Genomic DNA, 25,569 nt, shown 5'->3' on the forward strand with positions numbered 1-25,569 from the left:
CTCTGCTGATAAACTGGAGCCGGTCATAAGCACACTGCCCAGGTATGGGAAACTCTCCACTCTCTCCACAACTGCCCCATCACTAATTGGGAGTTGTGGGGGTGGAGTGTCCGATGGTACAAAATACCCAGGCAGGTGCTTAGTTTTGGTGGGGCTGATGGTAAGGCCCCACCTCTTAGTGGCACACTCCAGTCTCAGCAGCAGCGTCTCCAACTCCTCTTCTGAATGAGCAGCTATTACCAAATCATCGGCATACATAACGTGGTTGACCAATAGGGAGCCATCCCTTGATCGCACCCGGGCATCGATCAGCCTCCCATTATATCTGTACCAAATGGAGTTCAACACACATACACACACATACACACACATACACAAACGTACATACACACACATACACACACATCCGCTTCCACAATAACTGGTGCCACTTTGACCAAATCCTGACACGTCTCCTCGGGCCACTGAGCTGCATCCTTCCCAGAATGAAAGTCATTCAAAACATTCCTCTTCTTCTTCCCTTATCCAGCATCAGGCACGTGGTGGTGGTGTGGTGGTGTTGGTGATTTGGTGATGTGGTGGTGGGGGTGATGATGTGGTGGTGGTGATGTTGCCTGGTCCGTAGCCAGTCTATGGGTCTCTGTGTGAGTCTATGGGTCTCTGTGTTAGGCTATGGGTATTTGTGTGAGTCTGTCTCTGTGTGAGTCTATGGGTCTCTGTATGAGTCTTTGGGTCTTTGTGTGAGTCTGTGGTTCTCTGTGCGGGTCTATGTGTCTCTGTGTGAGTCTTTGGGTCTCTGTGGGTGTCTATGGGTCTCTGTGTGAGTCTTTGGGTCTCTGTGTGAGTCTATGGGTCCCTGTATGAGTCTTTGGGTCTTTGTGTGAGTCTGTGGTTCTCTGTGTGGGTCTATGTGTCTCTGTGTGAGTCTTTGGGTCTCTGTGGGTGTCTATGGGTCTCTGTGTGAGTCTTTTGGTCTCTGTGGGAGTCTATGGGTCTCTGTGTGAGTCAATGTGTCTTTGTGTCAGTCTATGGGTCTCTGTGTGAGTCTGTGTCTCTGTGTGAGTCTATGGGTATTTGTGTGAGTCTGTGTCTCTGTACGAGTCTTTGTGTCTCTGTGTGAGTCTATGGGTCTCTGTGTGCGTCAGTGTCTTTGTGTCAGTCTATGGGTATTTGTGTGAGTCTGTGTCTCTGTGTGAGTCTTTGTGTCTCTGTGTGAGTCTGTGTCTCTGTATGAGTCTTTGTGTCTCTGTGTGAGTCTATGGGTCTCTGTGTGAGTCAGTGTCTTTGTGTCAGTCTATGGGTATTTGTGTGAGTCTGTGTCTCTGTATGAGTCTTTGTGTCTCTGTGTGAGTCTATGGGTCAGTCAGTGTGTGAATCTAAGAACAAATGGGATGAGACTGTCAGGGAAGATGTTTGAGGTCACTGTGTGTCTCCTGTGCAGCAGCTGTGGGGTCTGGCAGAGGGTGGAACACAACGCCAATGAGGTGGTGGTGGAGGTGGTCGAGGTGTTTATGTTGGAGGTGGTTTGCTTAACGGTTCCGGACATGACGACGTTTCGATCTTGAATGCACGTGACCATGATCGTGCGCGCTGCCCCCTTGCTGCCCCCTTGCCGGCCCCTTGCGTTTGGCTGTGGCGTGAGCAGAAGCACTCTAAGGGGCAGGTGCTCTTCGACAAAGTGTGCGACCACCTCAACCTCCTGGAGAAGGACTACTTCGGCCTGGCCTTCCAGGATGCCCACGACCACAAGGTGAGGGCATCGCCGGCCGTCTCGGTTCACGACCTCTCTACGTTACCGTCGCCACGGGGAAGGAGGAGTACGTACGTGTGTACGTTGAACGTCTTCCGTACCACCACCGTACTTAGCCAACCGCGCTAATCGTAGATGCGGGGGAAGGACAACAAACTAAACACTAAAAGCAGCTGTAAAGAAATGTGTTTGACAATCGCGATGACGATTTTAAAGTGCATCGGAAGGAACAGCGTCCTAGACGGCCGCAGAAGCGCATCTGAAAGCGCCACGCGATGCGGTTGACCGTCTTTGTTCGATGGCTAGCCAAAAGCTGCTGCTGCTGCTGCTGCTGCGAGGATGAGTGGAGTTTGCATGACGATGGTTTATGCTCCTTGACGAGATCGGCAAGGTATTGTGGTTCATTTATGTTAAGCGCTTTGTGTGTAATGAGTTCGGCCTTATGACGTATTCGTCCGACAAACCGGAAGCCAGTGCAGCTTGAGCACCGGACAGAAAGGAGGAGGAGGCCACGTGGTGGGTCAGAGGTCAGAGTGCCGGGCTGCCACCACTGACAACCCTGGGTTCGAACCCGCAGCACGGCTCGATGATTATATCTTGACTCTGGGCTGTGGCTCAACTTCCCTAAACCATGTTGGCTTCACACCAATCATTATTATTGTCATTGTTGCTGTGCTCAAGTGAAGCAACAGTAGTTGTTGTTCGTACATAACGGTAGTACCCGCAGAAAACCCACGCGTGTGAGCGGGGAGGTAACTAAAATGAAAACAAAACTCACCAATGTTATTTACCAGGTAAAGTCCTCTGAAGTTACACGGCCACACATGATAGCCCAACGAAGTGACTTATCGCGTGGAAATGTATCGCGGCCAAATAATCTAGAAATGCATGGTTGATTGTAAATGTGAAGGAAACTGCAGAAAAATCCACGTGACCATGGGTAGAACATGCAAACTCAAACATATAACAGGGTCAGGGTTGGGATCCTACCCACGACCTCCTGTATACCAGGTGAAGGAGACGCAACATCTCCCAGCCACCGCGGCGAGATGGTGTTTGCTCAGCCCACAATCCCTCTTGGGTCGATAAAATGAGCATCGCTTTGTGGGTAAGTGCCGCTGTGCGTGGTGTTGCGTTTGTCCGCCACAGTGCCGTGCGGTCTGTCGATTTTTCCTTGTTCCCACGGGTTGAATCTTCATCTCTTGTTCTCTGTCACTTTGCAGAATTGGTTGGATCCTGCCAAGGATATTAAAAAGCAGGTCGGAAGTAAGTTTCACTTTGCCACATTCTCACTCTTGGGGGGGGCTGGTTGGGGGGCCAGTGGGGCGTGGGGGGGCCGGTGGGGCGATGGTTACCGTGTGGCTTGGTGGCAGAGCGATCGGAAGGTCGTGGGTTCACATCCTACTATTGAGTTGGCTCAACCCCATAGTCCCTCTGGGGTCGATAACATTCAGCATCACTGTGTGGGTAAATGAACAGTGATTGGCCCACCTCCTGGCTCTACAGGGCTGTAAGCGGAAGATGAAGTGTCGCCTCGGTGCTCACTCGAGCCCGTGGGAGGTTGATTAGAATCCCCGTCAGGGGCGGGACGCAGCAGCCAGGAACCCAGGAGACACTTTCACGGTTTCCACCGAGGCTGAAAGCACGAACGCTTTAGCGCCGCCCGCCCGACACTACCGTCTGTCGGTCTGTCTGTGTCCGTCGGTCCATCCGTCTGCGATGGGGAGGCCACGGACGATAACTCAAGCGGAGGCGATCCGGCCCGTAGCGTGGCGTCGTCGCTGTTTGGTGCCGCGCCCTGGAAAGCGGTTGCTGCCCAATAGACGCGAGCGGACAAACCAGCGCAGCATGGACTTCAGAATCCGAGTCTTCGTTTATCTCCAGAGAAAATCCGATGAGCCGCAAAGCTCTTTATCACAGATATCCAGTAACGGCCAGGGGGTCAGAGAGTTACAACAAACAATGTTCGCGATCGAAACCCAAACAACCTCTTGTGGATAATATTGGTCACGAAAGCCGACTACATGTTAAACTTACCTGCCCTCTGTTAGTCCGCTGCTGGATTAAAGATATCTCCGCCTGCCCGCCTCGCTACCGTGTGGGGTTGTTGTTTGACCATACTTCACCACGCTGGTCAGTGCGGGTTGGGCAGATGGGCGGTGGCTGGCGGTTTGGTCCGTGGAAGTGGCGAGGGCCGGTTCCGTTAACCCCCGCGCCAATGATATTAGCGGTCGCCAGGTAAACGAACTCAGGGTGGTCACGTTCATCGCGCAGTGCCGATAACCGCTGCCCGACCACCCCCCCACCGTGAAGGATTCTTCACGCGTTTACGTCACGAAATCCAGAAGACATTGAAGACAGCTTCCACAGGGCGCTCTCGTCAATGGCACGTGGCAATGAGTTTACGCGTTTGCTTCCAGCAATCGCACGCTGTGTGGTTCTGTTAATCTGGAGAGCCAGGAGTGTGATGGGCTCACACGAATGTTTATTTGTGTGTGGAGATGTGCTTACATTTACCCATGATGCACTGCAGCAATGCACATGCGGGTTTGTGTATAGCAGACAGGCGAGGGTGGTGGCTGGGATTATAATTACCCATGATGCACGGCAGCACCATACACCACGGAAAGAGGGAATACCGTAATCAAATGTTAATAATGAGGGAATGCCGTCAGCTAATTACAATAACGAGGGAATAACGTGATCTAAGTATACTAATGAAGGAATGACAATCGAATTATAGTAACGAGGGAATACCGTAATCAAATTATTGGAATGAGGGAATGATGTAAGATAACTCCAATAACGAGGCAATACTGCAATCTAACAATAAGAATGAGGTATTGATGTAATCTAATTACAATAACCAGGGAAATCCGTAATCTAATTATAGTAATGGGGGGGGGGGGGGGATACCGTAATATGATTATAGTAATGAGGGATTACCATAATCTAATTATACTCTTTGGTTCTTTCGGTAAAGTCACGTGGGTATAAAATAAAATAAATTGCGACGTTTCGGGCGCAACACAAGCGTCCGTCATACCTAGGTGACTTTACCGAAAGAACCAAAGAGTATGGATTCCTGCAGTCACGAAATATTCAAATCAAAATCTAATAATATTTAGCAGAGAATGCCGTAATCTAATTTTAATAACGAGCGAATACCGCAATTTAATTATAATAACGAAGGAATACCGTAATCTAATGCATAGCCACGTTCCCAAACGGGACACATTTTTTCTGCATCCATGCCGCCTTCCACCGGTCACTTTGTGAGTCTTAGCAATTAACCCGAGAAACTAACGCCCCCACAAGTCGCACGCGGTTGTGTTAGCTCGTTAAAGTGTGTCCTCCCAAAAGTAATCCCCTCACAAATTATTTATGGATATATATTCGTTAAGAGGTGGCAGTGGCTTGGGGAGGAAGGCCTTCATCAAGCAGTGGATTGACCATGATGTCATATCTGTACATATAAACGGGGATTCATTTCTCACTGAATAATCTTTACGGGTCCCCATGAGACCTGGGGAGGAGGCTCTCATCTGGTAGCCAGAGTGAGAGGTCTGCTGGATGTGGCGGGCCGGGTGAAGGAAATATTTTTTAGATTCACCCCACCCCCCCCACACAGAGCCAGCTTGCCCATGGGATTTTATTCGAAAACTCCGTGGTCATTAACAACAATGATGGAACAAAACTACGTAGTACACCGCGAGACAGATGGGGCAACACAGAGACGGGAGAACACACACACAACGAAAAGCCAATCACACAGATCACTTCAGCAATTGGGCTCGGCCCTCATGGGCAGGGCCCGGCTGCACGTGAAGCAGGCTGCTGGGTTGCCGCATGTCATTGGCAGGAGCACTCCGTCTCAACCGGTACTGTGTTTGTTTCCTTCAGAAAATACTGCTGCTGGTTGGCATTATTGGTCTAATGAGACCGGTGGATGAATATAATATTTGTGTCTATGACGCAAAACGGGGGTTCTGCCGATGTTTGCTTTTACCCACAATGCTCCGCGGCACGGTGCACTGCGCCCGTGCGATTGGCCGTGGCCGACTCTAACCGTCGCCGCTGCCACTTCTGCCCCCTCCGCTCTCCTCGTGTCTGCCAGATGGGCCGTGGGCGTTTTCCTTCAATGTGAAGTTCTATCCGCCGGACCCGTCGCAGCTCACGGAGGACATCACTAGGTAGGCGAGCGGCGGTGGTGGTGGTGGCACACGGGCAGTGCCGTGGTGGCTCGCTGCGCGACAGCAAAAAATCGCACGGTGTGACATCGTCATGTCGCGGTGTGACCATCATTTAGCGGCAGTGGCGCGTGCGGCATTGCCGGAGCTGCCCCTTCACAATTATTACCCGATAAAGTATTTCGGAAAAAACAATCGCAAATTTTTTATGATCCGTAAAATCTGCGCGCTTTTTGCACAACGTGTTTTGTCCGGAGTCACGGGCAGCCAACGGCCGTCGTGCGCCGCAGGGACTTTGGTGGTCAACGTGCAACCCGCTTCTTGCGTGGCGGACGGCGCACGCGAGCGTTGTGGTCGCCGACGCGTGTGCGGGTCCTAACGATCGCGAGGCTCGGACCGGGCTCACTTGGAGTCCTCGACTTGGGGAACGGGTTACACATTCCTGAGAGCCGTTCGTAAGTCGGGTTGTGTTCGCATGTCGGAACTCAATCGTTCATTGTACGTTCGGTCAGTATTTAAAAATGTCCTACAGTTCAACGAAAAAGGGCAGCAATGTTAAACTCATGAATAAGAAATATTGTGCATTTGCATGTAATAATACATAAATACTGGATAGTAAATGAAACATAAAATAAAGTAATGTCGAAAGAATAAAATTCTGTTTTATTTTCACTTAACTTGAGTCGAACGATTCACTGTCGCGCATCGTGCGGGAATGCTGGGACTCATTACATCTCGCCGAGGATTGCTCCGCGCAACAAAATAGTTCCGCGGATCGGTTCGTGAGTACGTCTCAACGGCGGTTCGTTCGTAAGTGTGGACGTTTCTAAGTCGGGCGTTCGTAGGTGCTGATGCCGTTCTATTCCCCCTCCCCCCCTTCTCTCTCCCTCCCCCCTCATCCCTCCCCTCTGCCCTGTACCTCCTGTGCCCCCCACTCCCCCTCTCCCTCTCATCCAACCCTCCCTCTCTTCCCCCACCTCCCCCCTCCCTCCTCCCCTCCCCTCCAACCCCCACCCCCCCGCCCCAGGTACTACGTGTGCCTGCAGCTGCGTCAGGACGTGTCGTCGGGGCGGCTGCCGTGCTCGTTTGTGACGCTGGCGCTGCTGGGCTCCTACGCGCTGCAGGCCGAGCTGGGCGACCACGAGGCCGATGAGCACGGCGCCGACTATGTGGCCTCCTCGGGCTTCCGCTTCGCGCCGGCGCACTCCCACGAGCTGCTCGAGAAGATCGCCGAGCTGCACAAGACCCACCGGTGTGTGCGCCGCGCTCCTTGCCATGCAACGCTCATCACCGCCCCACCACACTCACAGAGTCGGTGGGTCCCAGTGTCTCACCACCCACTCCCACCCCACGTGTCTAACCACTCACCCCCATCCCCGTGTCTAACCACCCACCCCACCACGTGTCTCACCACCCACCCCACCACGTGTCTCACCACCCACCCCACCACGTGTCTCACCACCCACCCCACCACGTGTCTCACCACCCACCCCACCACGTGTCTCACCACCCACCCCACCCACCCCACCCCCGTGTCTCACCACCCACCCCCACCCCCGTGTCTAACCACCCACCCCACCACGTGTCTCACCACCCACCCCACCCACCCCACCCCCGTGTCTAACCACCCACCCCACCACGTGTCTCACCACCCACCCCCACCCCCGTGTCTCACCACCCACCCCCACCCCCGTGTCTAACCACCCACCCCACCACGTGTCTCACCACCCACCCCACCCACCCCACCCCCGTGTCTCACCACCCACCCCCACCCCCGTGTCTAACCACCCACCCCACCACGTGTCTCACCACCCACCCCACCCACCCCACCCCCGTGTCTAACCACCCACCCCACCACGTGTCTCACCACCCACCCCCACCCCCGTGTCTAACCACCCACCCACCACGTGTCTCACCACCCACCCCACCCCACGTGTCTCACCACCCACCCCCACCCCCGTGTCTAACCACCCACCCCACCACGTGTCTCACCACCCACCCCACCCACCCCACCCCCGTGTCTAACCACCCACCCCACCACGTGTCTCACCACTCAACCCCACCCCCGTGTCTAACCACCCACCCCACCCACCCCACCACGTGTCTCACCACCCACCCCACCCCCGTGTCCCACCACCCACCCCACCCCCGTGTCTCACCACCCACCCCACCCACCCCACCACGTGTCTCACCACCCACCCCACCACGTGTCTCACCACCCACCCCACCCCCGTGTCTCACCACCCACCCCACCCCCGTGTCTCACCACCCACCCACCACGTGTCTCACCACCCACCCCACCACGTGTCTCACCACCCACCCCACCACGTGTCTCACCACCCACCCCACCACGTGTCTCACCACCCCCCCCCACCCCCGTGTCCCACCACCCACCCCACCACGTGTCTCACCACCCACCCCACCCCCGTGTCTCACCACCCACCCCACCCCCGTGTCTCACCACCCACCCCACCCCCGTGTCTCACCACCCACCCCACCACGTGTCTCACCACCCACCCCACCACGTGTCTCACCACCCACCCCACCCCCGTGTCCCACCACCCACCCCACCACGTGTCTCACCACCCACCCCACCACGTGTCTCACCACCCACCCCACCACGTGTCTCACCACCCACCCCACCCCCGTATCTCACCACCCACCCCACCCCCGTGTCTCACCACCCACCCCACCCCCGTGTCTCACCACCCACCCCACCCCCGTGTCTCACCACCCACCCCACCCCCGTGTCTCACCACCCACCCCACCCCCGTGTCTCACCACCCACCCCACCCCCGTGTCTCACCACCCACCCCACCCCCGTGTCTCACCACCCACCCCACCCCCGTGTCTCACCACCCACCCCACCACGTGTCTCACCACCCACCCCACCACGTGTCTCACCACCCACCCCACCCCCGTGTCTCACCACCCACCCCACCACGTGTCTCACCACCCACCCCACCCCCGTGTCTCACCACCCCCCCCACCACGTGTCTCACCACCCACCCCACCCCCGTGTCTCACCACCCCCCCCACCACGTGTCTCACCACCCACTCCATCCCCGTGTCTAACCACCCCCCCCACCCCCGTGTCTCACCACCCCCCCCACCCCCGTGTCTCACCACCCACCCCACCACGTGTCTCACCACCCACCCCACCCACCCCACCCCAGTGTCTCACCACCCACCCCACCCCCGTCTCTCACCACCCACCCCACCCCCGTGTCTCACCACCCACCCCACCCCCGTGTTTCACCACCCACCCCACCCACCCCACCCCCGTGTCTCACCACCCACCCCACCCCCGTGTTTCACCACCCACCCCACCCACCCCACCCCCGTGTCTCACCACCCACCCCACCCCCGTCTCTCACCACCCACCCCACCACCGTGTCTCACCACCCACCCCACCCCCGTGTTTCACCACCCACCCCACCCACCCCACCCCCGTGTCTCACCACCCACCCCACCCCCGTCTCTCACCACCCACCCCACCCCGTGTTTCACCACCCACCCCACCCACCCCACCCCCGTGTCTCACCACCCACCCCACCCACCCCACCCCCGTGTCTCACCACCCACCCCACCACGTGTCTCACCACCCACCCCACCCCCGTGTCTCACCACCCACCCCACCCCCGTGTTTCACCACCCACCCCACCCACCCCACCCCCGTGTCTCACCACCCACCCCACCCCCGTGTCTCACCACCCACCCCACCACGTGTCTCACCACCCACCCCCACCACGTGTCTCACCACCCACCCCACCCCCGTGTCTCACCACCCACCCCACCACGTGTCTCACCACCCACCCCACCACGTGTCTCACCACCCACCCCACCACGTGTCTCACCACCCACCCCACCACGTGTCTCACCACCCACCCCACCCCCGTGTCTCACCACCCACCCCACCCCCAGTGTCTGTGAACCTCAGGGGACAAACCCCGGCTGAGGCTGAGCGCCACTTCCTGGAGAACGCCAAGAAGCTGTCCATGTACGGCGTGGACCTGCACCAGGCCAAGGCGAGTCACCGCCACCACCGTCCGTTGTTTGTTTTGGCTTCCCGCTGCCGGGCAGAGCCGCCTCCTCCTCCTCCTGCCCCTCGCAATTCTCCTCCGTTCCCTCCTGTAGCTGGCTTCGTTGGGATGAACACGCAGTCGTACGCCGTCTGCAGCGAGAGTAACGCCCGCCAACTTTGGTGGTGGGCGCTTCGTAATCTGCGTCGCCAGGAACAGTCCCCCAGCCACCGCCTTTGTCTTCGCAAATGCGATGCCTCCACACTCCTCTGCCGCCCCCCTGCCCGCCCCCCCCCCCCCAGCTACCACCAGGCCTACCCCAACAAGCCCTCCTGAACGCCGCCCGCGCCTGTTCCGCTCCCACTAGGATTACGCCACCGCGTCTAAAACCACGGTGGTCGTGCGTACAATTTCACCATCGCCGTGGCGGCAACTTGGGGAGGCGATGATTATGCGAATGTCGGTAAGGTGAGATTGAGTCACGATCGTCGATCCGGACAGGGGACTCGGCGGCGGCTGGGCGATCGGCTCGCAATAGGAAAGGTTGCAAGCAAAGCTCCAGGTTTACCGAGCGTCGTTGAGGTTTCCGTGGAGGGAAAAACCAGAGGACCCGGAAAAAAACGCCATATTTAGAATCAACACGCGTTTAGAGTATTTGGTTGCTGAGATGTGATGATGAGCCTCTTTGTTGAGCGATCATTTGTGTTGGCCAGGGCGCTTCTGAAAAAGAGCTGTATAGTAGCTCAGTGGGGCCTTACCTGGTAAAAAAATAACAGTGAACAGGAGTCAAGAGTTCAGACTCGGCTTGTGCCGAGCAGCACGCGGCACCGCCAGCAAACACCGCCAGGGCCGTCGCTTCGCGCCACAGGAACGTGGAAATGTCCCCACTGGGTTGTAAACGGCGGACGAGCAGCGCCCGGCTCCCTGGACACTCGACGCGGTACGGTGCGACGCGACACGGTGCAGTGTGGTGCGGTGTGGTGCGGTGCGGTGTGGTGCGGTGCGCCGTCGCGTGCCCAACATCTCTGAGCTGCTGCTCAGCCTCATCGAGACCGCCGGCTCATCGGAGATGCATTGCGAGTCGCCGTGCGGTCGCTGACGCCACCGGCTCCAGGGAGCTGTTGGGGTTATTGTGGTAACACAAAAGCTCGAGTTCGTATGTTTCAGGAAGCCAACAACCGCGCCACTGCGGCGTGGAGACGCGCGCGACGAGACGGGGCGGGTGGCCGTTGGACGTTGGCGTAACTGCGATGGGGGGTTTGGCGGGGGGGCGGTTGTCTGACGCGTGCAGGACTCGGAGGGGGTGGACATCACGCTGGGCGTCTGCTCGAGCGGCCTGCTCGTCTACAAGGACCGTCTGCGCATCAACCGCTTCCCCTGGCCCAAGATCCTCAAGATTTCCTACAAGCGCAGCAACTTCTACATCAAGATCCGGCCGGGAGAGGTGAGCGGGACGGGCGGTGGCAGCGCTGCCGCTCACACGCGTGGCACCTCCGCTCCGGTACTGTGGATGCAGCAGCAGCGGCGGCAGTAGCGGCGGCAGTAGCGGCGACAGTAGCGGCAGCAGTGGCAGTGGCAGCAGCAGAAACAGGCAGTAGCAGCAGTAGCAGCAGTAGCAACAGCAGCGGCAGTGGCAGCAGCAGCAGTAGCAGCGAGGGTCAGTGGACCGCCGCACGATCGTCGTGATGCTCCGCTTGCCATGGGCGTCGAGGAGGAGCCGTGCTCCCTGGCTCTGCCAGGAGAAGGTGGGACAGCCAAATAATGTTCCTTCCCCCGCACCTCCAACTAGCACGGTTGGCTTCCTTACGCTGTGCGAAAGAAGTCCAACATACGTACACACGTATGATCGCCCCATCTGTTCCAGCCGTGCGGGATAGAGCGTTGCCACCTCGCACTTGGGCGCTCCGGTTTCCGTCCACGCGTATAAACGACTCGTTCGCACCTCCGATTAGCACGGTTGGCAACGTACGCTGTGCGAAAGAAATTCGACGTACACGCGCCCCCATTAATTGGCCTGTAGCCCGGCCTGCAGCCTGCAGGCCAGCCCGGCCTTTAGCACGGCACCGTGCAGGCAGTCAGAGTTGGTGCATTGCACAGAGCAGAAGACCTCCTTTTTCTGCTCTGCCCATGACCGACTGCCTACCTCTCTCCCGCAGACTCACGTAGAGAACCATAGACTCACATAGAGACCCATATCCACACACAGAGATGCACAGACACGCACGGCGACATGTGACTGATTGCCTCCCTCTCTCTTTCTGTACGATTACTGGACATCTTTGAAAAAGAGCTTCATAGCTCATCGGATTCCTCCGGTCTAAATAAAGATTCTGATTCTCTCCCGCTCGCGCTCGCTCAGCTCGACCAGTTTGAGAGCACCATCGGCTTCAAGCTGCCCAACCACCGCGCCGCCAAACGCCTCTGGAAGGTGTGCGTGGAGCACCACACCTTCTTCCGGTGAGGCCCGCATGCACGCACACAGACGCACACATGCAGACGCACGCAGACGCATGCACACACACAGAGACGATGGCGCCTCGACACGGAACTCAGACGTGGGGGGGGGGGGGGTCTCAGACGTCTGAACAGCTGGCCAGACTCTCCTTTTTGCCAACGCACACTGACCAGAGTGGTGAATTATGATTTAAAAAAAAAAACTGCCCATGGCTGACCACGGCATAAGGGGCGGGGGGGGAGTCCTTCGTCACACAGCAGCGCGTTGACCTGGGGCTAAAATAAACGAACGTAAATGATTGTGAGGTGGCCTGCAACACTCACCTGGGGCATCGTCGTCGTCAGCACCACCTCCTCCTCAAAGACCCAACGCAGAAGACCCCTTGGGTGTGATCTTCCACGAAACTGCTCACGATCCACGCCTGTGCTCATCCAGAACGTACCGTAGCGACGTGTAACGACGCAACGCCCCGATCCACAAGTCCGAAGGAGAGAGACATTGCAGTGACGATGATGACGACGACGACGAAGATGATGACGACGATGATGATGACGATGATGACACACGACTCCGCTTGCTCCTTGACGTGGCTGTCTGCTTGCTCGACCGCCTCCATGTGAGACCGTCACCGCTGTTGCTCCACGTCTCCGTCAGCAGCCGCACGACGACAAGAAGAAGGAGAAAACCTCCTCCTGCCCCTCCTTCCCATGCTCCCCTCCCTCCTCATCTTCCTCCCCCTGCAACTCCTCCTCCTCCTCCACCCCTCCTCGCCCTCGGCCCCCTCCTCCTGTCCCCTGCTCCTCCTCCTGTCCCCTGCTCCTGCTCTCCCTGCTCGTCCTTCACCCCCCCCCCCCCTCTTCGTTCTCCCTCCCGATGGGCAGTGAGGAGGGCAGGCCCCGGGACGCCGTGACCTGGGCGCTCGTGGCTGCTGCCCTGGCTGCTCCTGGAGCTGCTTGTTGCTGTTGATCGGTCTGTTGTTGTTGGCGTTAATGATTGGTGTATTGTTGGTGAGCGGTGTGTGTGTCGTGTTGTTATTGATCTGTGTGTTGCTGTTGATCAGTGTTGCTGTTGATCGGTCTTGTTGTTATTATGGATCTGTGTGTTGCTATTATTGTTATTGTTTATCGTTGTTGTTATTATTGTTTGGCGTGTTGTTGTCGTTGTTGACCGTTGTTGTTGTCGTTGTTGTCGTCGCCGCGTCACCGCCAGGCTGGTGACCCCGGAGCCGGCGCCCAAGGGCCGCTTCCTCACGCTGGGCTCGCGCTTCCGCTACTCGGGGCGCACGCAGGCGCAGACGCGCGCCGCCAGCTCGCAGATCGACCGCCCCGCGCCACACTTCACTCGCTCCGCCAGCAAGCGCTACACCGTGTCCAGCTCGCTCGACGGAGGTGATGCGCGCGAGCGGGTGGATGGGTGGATGGGCGGGTGGGTGGGCGGGCGGGCGGGTGGGTGGGCGGGCGACGGAACGAGCGGGCGGGCGGGCTATACCTCCTCTTCCACCGGCGCTCTGGACACTTTGGCCCATCGCAGGCGTCTTGCTGGACACCTCCCCCCGCTCTCCTACCCTCGTTTCTCCCATATCTGTTTCAAACTAACCCCCCCATGTATATATGTGTGTGTGTGTTTGTTAAACATCTTTTGCACACGTGAAGTGTCGAAGGCTCTGCTGGCAGTCTCGCGCTCAGCACGCGAGTAGAGTTTGAAAGTGAACGTGAATGTAGTTTGCTTAACACGCATTAGGCTTTCGCGACCAATATTATCCATAATCGAGGTTTTTGGGTTCGATCGCATAAATATATAAATGTGTTGGAGAAACTGATTGTGTTTGACAATCACTAAACGGCGATTGTGTTTGACAATCACTAAACGGCGATTGTGTTTGACAATCACTAAACGGCGATTGTGTTTGACAATCACTAAACGGCGATTGTGTTTGACAATCACTAAACGGCGATTGTGTTTGACAATCACTAAACGGCGATTGTGTTTGACAATCACTAAACGGCGATTGTGTTTGACAATCACTAAACGGCGAGTGTGTTTTACTATCACTAAACGGCGAGTGTGTTTTACTATCACTAAACGGCGATTGTGTTTGACAATCACTAAACGGCGATTGTGTTTTTGTCTCTCACCGATGTCGTTGCCAGCGCCGGGCGGGGGCAGCCAGGACGGCTCCTCGTGGGGTCTCGACGACGAGCCTCCGCCCCCCACCGCTGACCCCCGCAACTCCGTGGGGGGCGAGCGCCACGCCGTCAACTCCGTCGCCGCCGTCACCACCGTCACCGCCACAACTGTGACCGGCGGGGCCGCCCTCGCCGCGACGGCGGGCGGGAACGTCGCCGATCGGGCGGAGAAGACGGACGGCGGTAACGACGGCGGCGGCGACGACGTTGTTGGCGGCGGCGTCGGCCGTGACGACGACAACAAAGAGGAAACCTCCGTCCAGAGCTCGGAGGCGCAGGGGGAGGAGGTGAAGGTGAGGGGAGCTCCTTCAACGCCGCCGCCGCCACCGATCGCCGGCAGAACCGAGTTTGGCCGATGCTTGCCTTGAGCCGCACCGCTGCGGGGGCAGCGCACGCCGACTTCGCTGCAATATCGAATTCTATTTGTTAGCGTTAAATGCAGAGTGCCCTCGACAAATGACCGCGTGGCGTTCGTTGTGGGAAGAACCGAGTTTGCCGATGAGACCCGGAAGGTTGAAACCCCGAGTTTTGGTTGCCGTTGAACCAACACTGGTGACGGGGCGAGCTCCCAGGAGGCCGTGTGGCCGCCGGGTCGTCGCGCCAATTAACACATACAACTGGAGAGACAAACGTGGGGAAGGGAGATTTATTCATTTTGAGGGAGTCCAAGCCTCCATGTTTCGTTGTACAAAACATCACTTGCACATTCAAATACCACGGTGGCTAGAAGATGTTGACTGCCTCGCCTGTTATACAGGAGGTCGTGGGTTTGATTTCGACCCTTGACACCTGCTGCTGTATATTTGCAGTTTGCGGTGTCTCTCTCTCTCCCTGTGGTCACATACATTTTTTCTCCGGGTCCTTCGGTTTTTCACATCTACATTTATAATCAACGTCACACGTTCAGAATATTTGGCAGCTGCTATAAATTTCCACTCGATTATGATGACGATGATGATAATAGTCCACTTCGTTGGGCTATCATTTGTGTACAGCCAGGTCAAGGCTTCTGAAAAAGAGCTGCACAGCTCAATGGGGCCTTACCTGCTCAAATGAATTACAAGTAGTTTTAGATAGTTACTAGAGCCGACAAAAATGTGCTTCTAGATCCTCCGCCATTCTCCCCCCCACGCTCACCCCCGCGTGCCCGCCCCCTTGCCCCTGTAGAGCACAGAGATCGTCGTCATCATCATCGTCATCAACGTCATCATCGTCGTCGTCGTCATGGTCGTCATCGTCATCATCGTTGTCATCATCGTCGTCATCGTCGTCATCGTCGTCATCATCATCGTCGTCATCATCGTCGTCATCATCGTCGTCGTCATCATCGTCATCGTCGTCGTCGTCATCGTCGTCATCGTCATCATCGTCGTCATCATCGTCATCACCGTCATCATCGTCATCATCGTCATCACCTTGGTTTGCCCATTCCAGTCGACGTCCCCTGTGCCGTGTCCGTTTTGCGCCGCGGTTCTTTTTGCTTTGCTTTTGTTTGTGTATTTATCATTTGCATTCCTCCCCTCCCTCCCCTCCCTCCCCTCCCTCCCCTCCCTCCCCTCCCTCCCTCCCCCGTCTGTTCCCTCCCCTTTCACAGAGAAGGCCTAAGAAAGCAGACGGAGAAAACATTTATATCAGGCATAGCAGGCTAATGTTAGAGGTTCGTATGGTGCCTGCCCCGTCCCTCCACTCCGCGACCTCTCCAACTTCTTTGTGAATTGCCCCGGGCCCCCGCGTTTGGGGGGTTTTTCCGGCACGTGCGTGCGTGCACACCGCTCTGCATTGTTTTTGGCACGGTGCCCCCCCCCCCCCCCCCCCCCCCGACGTTTTAGCTCCCCGTGCCTCTTTCAGGAACTCTCGGTCTATGCCGGTTGTTTCAGTTCCTGAAGGAGCACGTGGTTGCTGTGGTTGTTGTTGCTGTGGGTGTTGTTGCTGTGGGTGTTGTGGTTGTTCTTGTGGTTGTTGTTGTGGTTGATGCTGTGATTGATGTTGTGGTTGTCTCTGTGGATGTTGTGGTTGTTGTAGTTGTTGTGGTGGTTGTTGTTGTTGTGCATTGCTGTGTGTTGGGCTCTACACGGCTTAAACTTGACACCTCGGTTAAAGTGCCTCAAATACTTCTCTTGGCCATTATTGGTGAATAACGACACGCACACAAACCGACACACACACACACTGCCACACACACTGACACGCACACTGACACGCACACTGCCACGCACACTGACATTTACTGACACGCACACACTGACATGCGCACACACTAACCCGCACACACCAACACGCATACAACGACACGCACAACGACACGTACACACACACTGACATGCACACACTCAAGGACACACACACGCCGACACGCACACATACCGACACACGCACCGACATGCACCGACACGCACACACACAAGGACACACACACGCCGACACACACACACACTGACACGCGTGCACACTGCCATGCAGATGCACCAACATGCTCACATTCCGACACACGCGCACACACGACACGCAACGGCACGTGCACGCACACACACCGACGTGCAACAGAACGTACGCACACACACTGACACGCACACACACACGGACACGCACACACACACCGACACGCACATGCACACCGACACGCACACACACACCGACACGCACACACACACCGACACGCACACACACACACCGACACGCACACACACACCGACACGCACACACACACCGACACGCACACACACACCGACACGCACACACACACCGACACGCACACACACACCGACACGCACACACACACCGACACGCACACACACACCGACACGCGCACACACACACCGACACGCGCACACACACCGACACGCATGCACACACCGACACGCACGCACACACCGATACGCACACACACACCGACACGCACACACATACTGACACGCACACACACACCGACACGCACACACACACCGACACGCACACACCCACCGACACGCACACACACACACCGACACGCACACACACACCGACACGCACACACACACCGACACGCACACACACACACCGACACGCACACATACACACTGACAGGCACACACACATCCAACACGCACACACACACCGACACGCATGCATGTCACCGCGGCCGCCCTCTAACCGCTGGGGTGGTGGTGGGCGACGGTTCCCGCAGGAGCTGGAGCGCCGGCCGGACGAGCTGCTGCTCAAGCGGCAGGCGAGCCTCAGCGAGCTCAAGCGCTCCTTCCTGGAGTCGCGGCCCGACGGCGCGGCCGGCGCCATGACGGCGCCGCCGGCCGGCGGCTGGGACATCCGCCTGCAGGAGCCGTCGCCCGTGCACCGGCACGGCCAGCCCGGCACGGAGGTCCGAACCCCCCCCCCCCCCCCCCCCCCCCCCCCCCCCCACAGCCCCCAGCACCGATTGGCAGAGGCATCCTCTTCCCTCGCACGCAGAGAGACAAACAGAGACACCCGTAGACTTGCACAGTGCCTCGAACAGAGACCCGTAGATTCACACACAGACTCACCCAGAGACCCATAGACTCACACAGAGACCCGTAGATTTGCACAGAGCTCACAGAGACCCATAGACTCACACAGAGACCCGTAGACTCATACAGAGACCCGTAGACTCGCAAAGAGAATCAGAATCAGTGTCTTTATTTCGACTGCAGGAGGAATGCGATGAGCTATGAAGCTCTTTTTCACAGATATCCAGTATGGGGGGGTCAGCAAGTTACACCGGCAAAGAATACAAAAAAACCTGCAGACTCCCACAGAAACCCAGAGACTCACGCAGAGACTCGTAGACTCACACAGAGACTCACACGGAGACCCGTAGACTCACACAGAGACTCGCACAGAGACCCGTAGACTCACACAGACTCACACAGAGACCCGTAGACTCACACAGAGACTCACACAGAGACCCGTAGACTCACACAGAGACTCACACAGAGACCCGTAGACTCACACAGAGACTCACACAGAGACCCGTAGACTCACACAGAGACTCACACAGAGACCCGTAGACTCACACAGAGACTCACACAGAGACCTGTAGACTCACACAGAGATCCGTAGACTTTTTACTCAACGAGCAGAACCTCCGATTTTTTTGGATTAATAAGCCTTTCGTTCCGTGCAAACTACTCGCGCACCGCGCGCGTGCGATCTTCATGGACTGCCGAGGCTCTCCATATCTAGCTGTGACTTCACTGCGGTGTACAATAGTACATCATCGGCATATCGGCGGAACTTGATGTTAATACGATGAGAGACGTATGTTGAAAATAGGAAGAGCGCGGGTACGGGGGGGGGAGACCCCCTGTGGATAGCCGACTAGGCAGGGCACGGGCAATGTCTGTTCGTCGCCCAGCTTGACGAACTGCGATTGACCGAACCTTGACCTTAGCCTGTCCGATGAGTGTCTGGTGGTCAGTGGTGTCGTAAGCGGCTGAGAGATCGAGGCTGACCAACAACGCGGCGCACCGCTCGTCCGTGAACTTGTCGAGGTCATCGGTGACCTTTAGCCAGAGCCGTCTCGGCGCCGCGCGACTTCTGGTACGCCGACCGCAACGGTTTGAATCTGCCCGTGGCAGCGGCGCAGGGAAGGAACCGCTTCGGACGCAGGTGCTCTGCGACCTTTGAAATCGCGCTCGGGTTCGAGATGGGGGGGGCGATAGTTGTGCGGGGTCACCTACGGCTCGAGGCCGACTCTTCTCGGCGGCATGCGTTGCCCGCGCCGTTTTTAACCGGTCCGGCAAACGGCCCTCTCGCCTTCACGAAACATTTGGCGGGCGGACGATCGGCGGCGGCAACCGCTGTGCGAGCGCACGGCTCGCGAATCGCCGTGTGGACGTGGTCGAGCCGGCGACGGCTTCCTTTGGCGGCCGCGGTCGATGGAAGTCGACGCACCTCTGGCCACACCGACGTTGGTGCCAGGGTCGCTGTTTCTTTTGCGCTGGTTCCTGGTTGATGAAACCATCCGTGGGGCAGGGGTTGGGGGGGAGTCTATCCACGGGTCAGGCGCCGTTAGCTTCTCCCACAACGTGGTACAGGCGACCCCCGCACCTACGACCTAATTGGTTCCTGGACGACGATCGCAAGTCGAGGCGTCGTAAGTCGAACCCTCGCTTCCCATAGGGCGCGTTGTCAGACATTGGGGTTCTGTTCCTGGAAACCCATTCCCTCCCGTAAAAATACCAAAATTGGCCAACAAACATTTATTGTAACTTAACATAACTGTTAGCAACATTTATTAAGTAAAAAACAAACACATTGGAAAATCCTTAAGTACTTTTCTGCACATGCATCACATTTCCTCTTCTCAGATGTATTAAAAGGCGAACATTTTTTTTTTACAAAGAAGTGAAGAGTGTCGAGAAAGAGACGCTGCTGCGTTTGCTCCCGGCGCAGCTGCAGACTGTCGGGCTACCCTGGACATGCGCATTCGGCAGAAGAGCAAAGCAGCGCGTGGCATGCGCAGACTCGTCACCCGATGGCGCTAGCGTCTGCGAGTGGCGTGCTCGGACGCAGCGCCAATCGACTCGGCATCGGTAGCAGTCGCTAGGCGGTCGTAGACGGGAGTTTTGGTCGGAAGAAAGGTCGCAAAAGCGGGGGTCGTAAGTCGGGGGTCACCTGTACTTGTTTTATCGGCCCTGGAGCGCGATGATGGGTCCGAGTCACAACCCCCAGCCAGGATTCAAACTCAAAGCGTTTTCTGCTCGCTCTGCCGCTCGCTCTGCCGCTGGGCGGGAACGCCGCCGGCTCCAAGCGGCGTTTTGTATCGGCCGCTGCGATCCACTCAGAATCAGAATACAAATTTTATTTCGACTGTCGGAGGAAGAATCCGATGAGCTATGAAGCTCTCTGTCACACACGTCCAGTATGGGCAGGGTCAGCGGGTTACACTCGCAAAGCCCCGACGCAGACTTCCAGCGCCGGCTGGTCCTGTCGCTGACCGCGTGCGAAGCCGAACTTGGGGCGCCGAGATGTTAACTCCCTCGCCTGGTATACAGGAGGTCGTGAGTTCGACCCTTACCCTGAGTCTGCATGTTCTCTCTCCCCGCGGTCGCGTGGATTTCTCTCCGCATTTAGAATCAACGTGCGTTTAGAGTATTTGGCCTCCGCTGTACATTTCCACGCGATAAGCCATTTGGCTGAGCTATCGTTTATGATGGGCCAGGTGGCTTCTGAAAAAGCGCTACTTAGCTGAGTGGGGCCTTACCTGGTAACATAAAAAAACGGAGCCCAGCACGAACAACAACAACAACAACAACAGCACAGCAACAACAACAGCGAGCCCCAGGGACAGCTTGGGCAGGCACACCACGCACCACACACTGACACCTCCTCGAAGATGGCTAAGCCAGTCAAGACCACGAGATGTGTTCACATCCACGCACTGCAGAGTCAGTGAATGCAAGACATGGAGAATGGGGGGAGCCTTGAGCTAATGAAGTCACTGCTGCTCTTGCACCGAACTGCAAACCCAGTGAATGTGTGTTTCTCACTAACCTGCTTCTAACGTCTGCTTCTCTCCTCGCCGCCGCTGCTGCCTCCCTCACTGCTGCTGTTCACGGTTCCTCGCCCCGTCGCTCGGCTCCACGCACCCCCATTGCCCCCTGGTGACAGCCGCTTGCTCATTCATCTCAAAACCCACCAACGCCGCCTCCAACCCCACCGCCCCCGTCCGTGTCTCTCTCCCCAAAACACCCACGACCCTCTGCCCTGCCAACCCTAACCCTGCCTCTGTCTTGACACCACAACACCACCCCCTCCTGAACGATGTCACATCTGAACGATGTCACATCTGAACGGTGTTACGTCCTGAATGACGTCACGTCACGTGATTCACCGATGTATCACCATGACCCACCATCGTAACCGGTGTACGTTGCGAACGATGGTAACGATACGATGAATCATCCGTGTTATTTGCCATGGTGTTCCATTATCATTGGTGTACCATTATAATGTACCAACACGGATGATGTAACATCATGATGTACCATTACAATGTACCATTACGATCTACCAACATGAATGATGAACCATTACAATGTACCATCGTGATATACCATCACGATGTACCATCATGAATGATGAACCATTACAATGTACCATCGTGATGTACCATCACAATGTACCATCATGAATGATGAACCATCACGATGTACCATCATGAATGATGTACCATCATGAATGCTGTACCATCACGGTGTCCCATCACCTCCGGCGCATGCGCCCCTCCTCCTCCACCTCCTCCCTGGCTGCCGCCGCCGTTGCTGCCGTGACCCTGAAGGATGATGAGGAGGAGGAGGATTATTGGGCACAGCTGCCCGAGGAGCCCGCGCCCTCGAGCGCGCCCAGCGGCCAGCCACACGAGGTGGCCACGGCGGCGCCGGGCGACGCGGCGTGGGCGGAGCGGCCCCTGGGCCCGCACCCGCGGGACCCCCCCGCCCAGTTTGCGGACGAGCTGCTCGTAGAGATCTCGCAGGTGCCGCCGTTGCCGTGACGATAGCCTCACCGTCGCCGTGACGATAGATTCGCCGTGACGATAGCCTCGCCGCCGCCGTGACGATAGATTCACCGCCACCGTGACGATAACCGTGCTGGCTAACGAGCGAGCGGAGAGACCGGCGATATGAACACACGATGCGTCTGTGCGTCTATGTGTCTGTGCGTCTGTGCATATTTGTGTCTGTGCGTCTGTCTCTGTGTGTCTGTGTGCAGCACTTGCCCCAAAGGTCTGTTAAGGCTCTTTGGCTTGTGGGTGGAGATAGTAGGGAGTGGTGGTGCAGCGGTTAGCGTGCTGCGCTTTCCAACCCGACGACCCGGGTTTGATTCCCGCTCACGGTCGACACCAGTGACGCTTGTCTGAACCGGTCTTGGACCTCCCCTAGGTTGACTCAGCCTCAAACGAGTATCTGGCGGCCAGGCGTGGTGCTGGCCACCAACCCCCTCGTGTGCCGTGCCGGCCTTCATAGGTGCTCGCTAAACACACTTGCTAAGCACTTGCTAAGGCTATATGGGATATCTTTGTCTGCATGAGTGTGTGGAGCTTTATTGACCTGGTCAAAGCCCATGATACCATAAATAGGCCAGTACTCCGGGTCATTCTTTGCGCTTTTGGAGTCCCTGACCATCTGATGGTGGGCAGGCCCCAGGTAAAGCTGCGTTGCCGGCAGTCGGAGCCATTCCCCGGTCGCCTTGGAGTGCGATGGGGGATGCCCTCTGGCCTCTGCACCATTTTTAAATCCTTTATATTAAGTTCGCTTGCTTGCTTGCGTGCTTGCTTGCTTACGACCGTGCAAATCTTTCGGTCGTTTTTTAACCCACTTCCCGTGATCCAATCGAGCTGACATTTTCCACACAGACTCGTTGTGCCAGACAATTAATGTTCGAGAAAAAAAAATTCCCAAAATTTTATACTTTTTAGGCAAAAAAAATGTATTTTACATATATTCAAATAGAACTCATTCATCACTTTGGCTGAACGTCACAGTATAAGAGCCCAGAGCGTAACCCCTCCATAGGCCGTGGCGGAGTAGCGCAGTTGGTAGCGTCCTCGCTTCCCATGGCAAAGGTCTTGGGATCGATCCCCGCGTCCTCCACAGGCATATATATTTTTTAAATCCTTTATATTAAGTTCGCTGCCACGCATATAAAGGATTTATAGTGAAAAACTTTGTTTTTACGGGTTATACTTATTGAAACATCTTCCTTCGACCCATGTAGTTCGTAGATGCTTGAATTTTTTTTTGCACAAACGGTTGCAAGACGGCTCGTGTTCTGGGAGTCATCAGGGCGACTCGGCGCAGCGCTGGCGGCACTCGGAGTGGCTCCCCATGGCCGCCTGTGCAGCAGCAGCAACCACAGCAGCAGCAACAGCAGCCGCAGCTCACTAGCCACAGCAGCATCCGCAGTAGCAGCTGAGCCCCCATGCGTGGCAGGGGGAGGCCACTATCACTAAAACTATTTAAGCTTATATTTTTTATTTTATCAGGTAAGGCTCCACTTGAGCTACGTCGCTCTGTTTCAGAATTGACCCTGGCCATTACACATGATAGTTCAACGAAGTGGATTATCGTCATCACGTAGAAATTTATAAGCGGCCAAATTACTCTAAGCGTGTGGCGATGTTGATTCTAAATGTGGAAGGGAAAAACCGGAGGACCCGAAGAAAAATTCACGCAACCACGGGGAGAGAGAGAGAGACACCGCAAACTCCAAATATACAGCAGCAGGCGTCAAGAGTCAGGATTGAATCCCCGACCTGTATACCAGGCGAGGTAGTCAACATCTCCCCGGTGGGGTGCCAGAAACCCTGCTGGTGACGCTGCGGCTTGCGGGCGCTTCGTCGGACCCTTGTGCGTTGGCGCGTCAGGCGAGCTCCATCTTTGTGTGGCCCACCAACCTCTGCCTTCGGACTTTTCCCCCAGACGCTCACTTTTTTCCCGCGTTGCGCCTCGGCCGCTTGTCCCCCGCAGAGGATAGAGAAGAAGGAGGAGGAAGGCTCCAGGGCGGAGGCAGCGCAGCCTCAGCGGCAGCCGCAGCACCAGCCACAGCCGCAGCAGCAGCAGCCGCAGCAGCAGCAGCAGCAGCAGCAGCCGCTGCAGCAGCAGCAGCCGCAGCAGCAGCCACAGCAGCCGCAGCAGCAGCAGCGAATGAGCAGCAGCAGTTCGGTGTCGATGTCGCGGGTCGTCTACAAGACGGTGGTGATCACCGGCGAGCCCGACCTGCTCAAGGGCTCCTCCGACGAGAAGGACGACTCATCCTCCTCGGGCGGCGGTGGCGACGGCGACACTCGCACCGGGCCCTGCGTCCAGACGGCTCCCTCGTCGGGCGGCAGGAGGAGCGGGGAGGAGGAGGAGGAGAGAGCAAAGACGGAGAAGAGAGCGGCGGCGGAGGAGGAGGTCGTCGGACGCGTGGCCGCCCCGCCCCGAGCGGTTCCCCACCACGGGGCCGAGGCGACGGGCGCAGGCGAGGCCCAGGCTTCGGGCGGGGCACCCGGGGAGGAGGCCGAGGGGGCCGCGGGGGACGTCGACTTCCTGGAGAGGGAGATGATGAAGGTGGCCGTGGCGCTGAGGAAGGGGGCGGCCGGTGGGCACGGCGACGAGGGGAAGCCCAAAGCCAACGGGGCCGACGCGTCCGAGTCGGAGACCAGCGAGTCGGAGGAGGAGCGCGGATTTGAGGTGAGGGCCGCGTGTGTGTCCGTGTGTGCGTCAGCGGCGGTTAGCGCGCGACGCCACGAACCCGGCGGCCCGGGTTCGATTCCCGCTCACGGCCAACACCGGTGACGATTATCTGAACCGGTCCTGGGCCTGCCCTAGGTCGACTCGGCCTCAAATGAGTACTTGGTACGGGCGTGGTGCTGGCCACCCACTTCCTCGTGTGCCGTGCCGGCCTTCATAGCACTTGCCCCAACAGTCTGTTCAGGCTCCTTGAAGCAGAAAGTCCCCCAAACGAACCTCAAAAAGTTGCAAGGTCGCCCTATATCTTCACCGTCATCATGAAACAGCCATGGTCATTCCACTGCTGGATGAAAGCTTCAAGTTGCCTCAGGTCTGTGACCGGCGGGGTTGATGCGGCGTTACCCCACGCGGCGTCACCACGCGGTACCACAAGGCGGCAGTAGAGGCACGCACGGCGGTGTGTCGCCGTGTCCGCACTGCGCCGCTGCAGGGCGCTGTCGCTCCACTCTTCTATAGCGCAATAAGATAAACACTCAACAATGTTTTTTATTACACCAGGTAAGGCCTCACTGAGCTACAGGAGCGAACTGGCTATCGCAAATGATAGCCCAATTGGAAGTGGCTTATCATGTGGGAATGCATACTCTGTATGCGTGACGTTGATTCTAAACGTGAACCCGGAGCAAAATCCACACGACCATGGAGAGAGAGAGAGAGAGACGCAAACTCCAAATAAACAGCAGGCGTCAGGGTCGGGATCAAACCCACGACTTCCTGTA

At 57.1% G+C, this 25,569-nt stretch overlaps 1 protein-coding gene across 4 annotated transcripts in view; it reads left to right on the plus strand.

The window, feature by feature from the left end:
• The window catches only part of LOC133340797 (protein 4.1-like), a 93,854-nt gene that overhangs the window by 56,284 nt on the left and 12,001 nt on the right, over window positions 1-25,569 (plus strand). For 2 of the 4 annotated variants that reach the window (XM_061549201.1, XM_061549197.1), the window contains exons 4-16: window positions 1,646-1,750; window positions 2,974-3,016; window positions 5,868-5,943; window positions 6,968-7,192; window positions 9,881-9,968; window positions 11,254-11,406; window positions 12,322-12,419; window positions 13,627-13,805; window positions 14,568-14,896; window positions 16,198-16,260; window positions 17,767-17,955; window positions 21,898-22,092; window positions 24,086-24,790. In XM_061549201.1, coding sequence (XP_061405185.1) covers window positions 1,646-1,750; window positions 2,974-3,016; window positions 5,868-5,943; window positions 6,968-7,192; window positions 9,881-9,968; window positions 11,254-11,406; window positions 12,322-12,419; window positions 13,627-13,805; window positions 14,568-14,896; window positions 16,198-16,260; window positions 17,767-17,955; window positions 21,898-22,092; window positions 24,086-24,790 — 2,448 coding nt within the window. The remainder of the gene's footprint in view (window positions 1-1,645; window positions 1,751-2,973; window positions 3,017-5,867; window positions 5,944-6,967; window positions 7,193-9,880; window positions 9,969-11,253; window positions 11,407-12,321; window positions 12,420-13,626; window positions 13,806-14,567; window positions 14,897-16,197; window positions 16,261-17,766; window positions 17,956-21,897; window positions 22,093-24,085; window positions 24,791-25,569) is intronic. The other 2 variants (XM_061549200.1, XM_061549199.1) reach the window with 2 other exon arrangements.

Source organism: Lethenteron reissneri, chromosome 10, assembly GCF_015708825.2.
Source record: "Lethenteron reissneri isolate LAM-NWPU_2019-01 chromosome 10, ASM1570882v1, whole genome shotgun sequence".
Lineage (NCBI taxonomy): Eukaryota > Metazoa > Chordata > Hyperoartia > Petromyzontiformes > Petromyzontidae > Lethenteron > Lethenteron reissneri.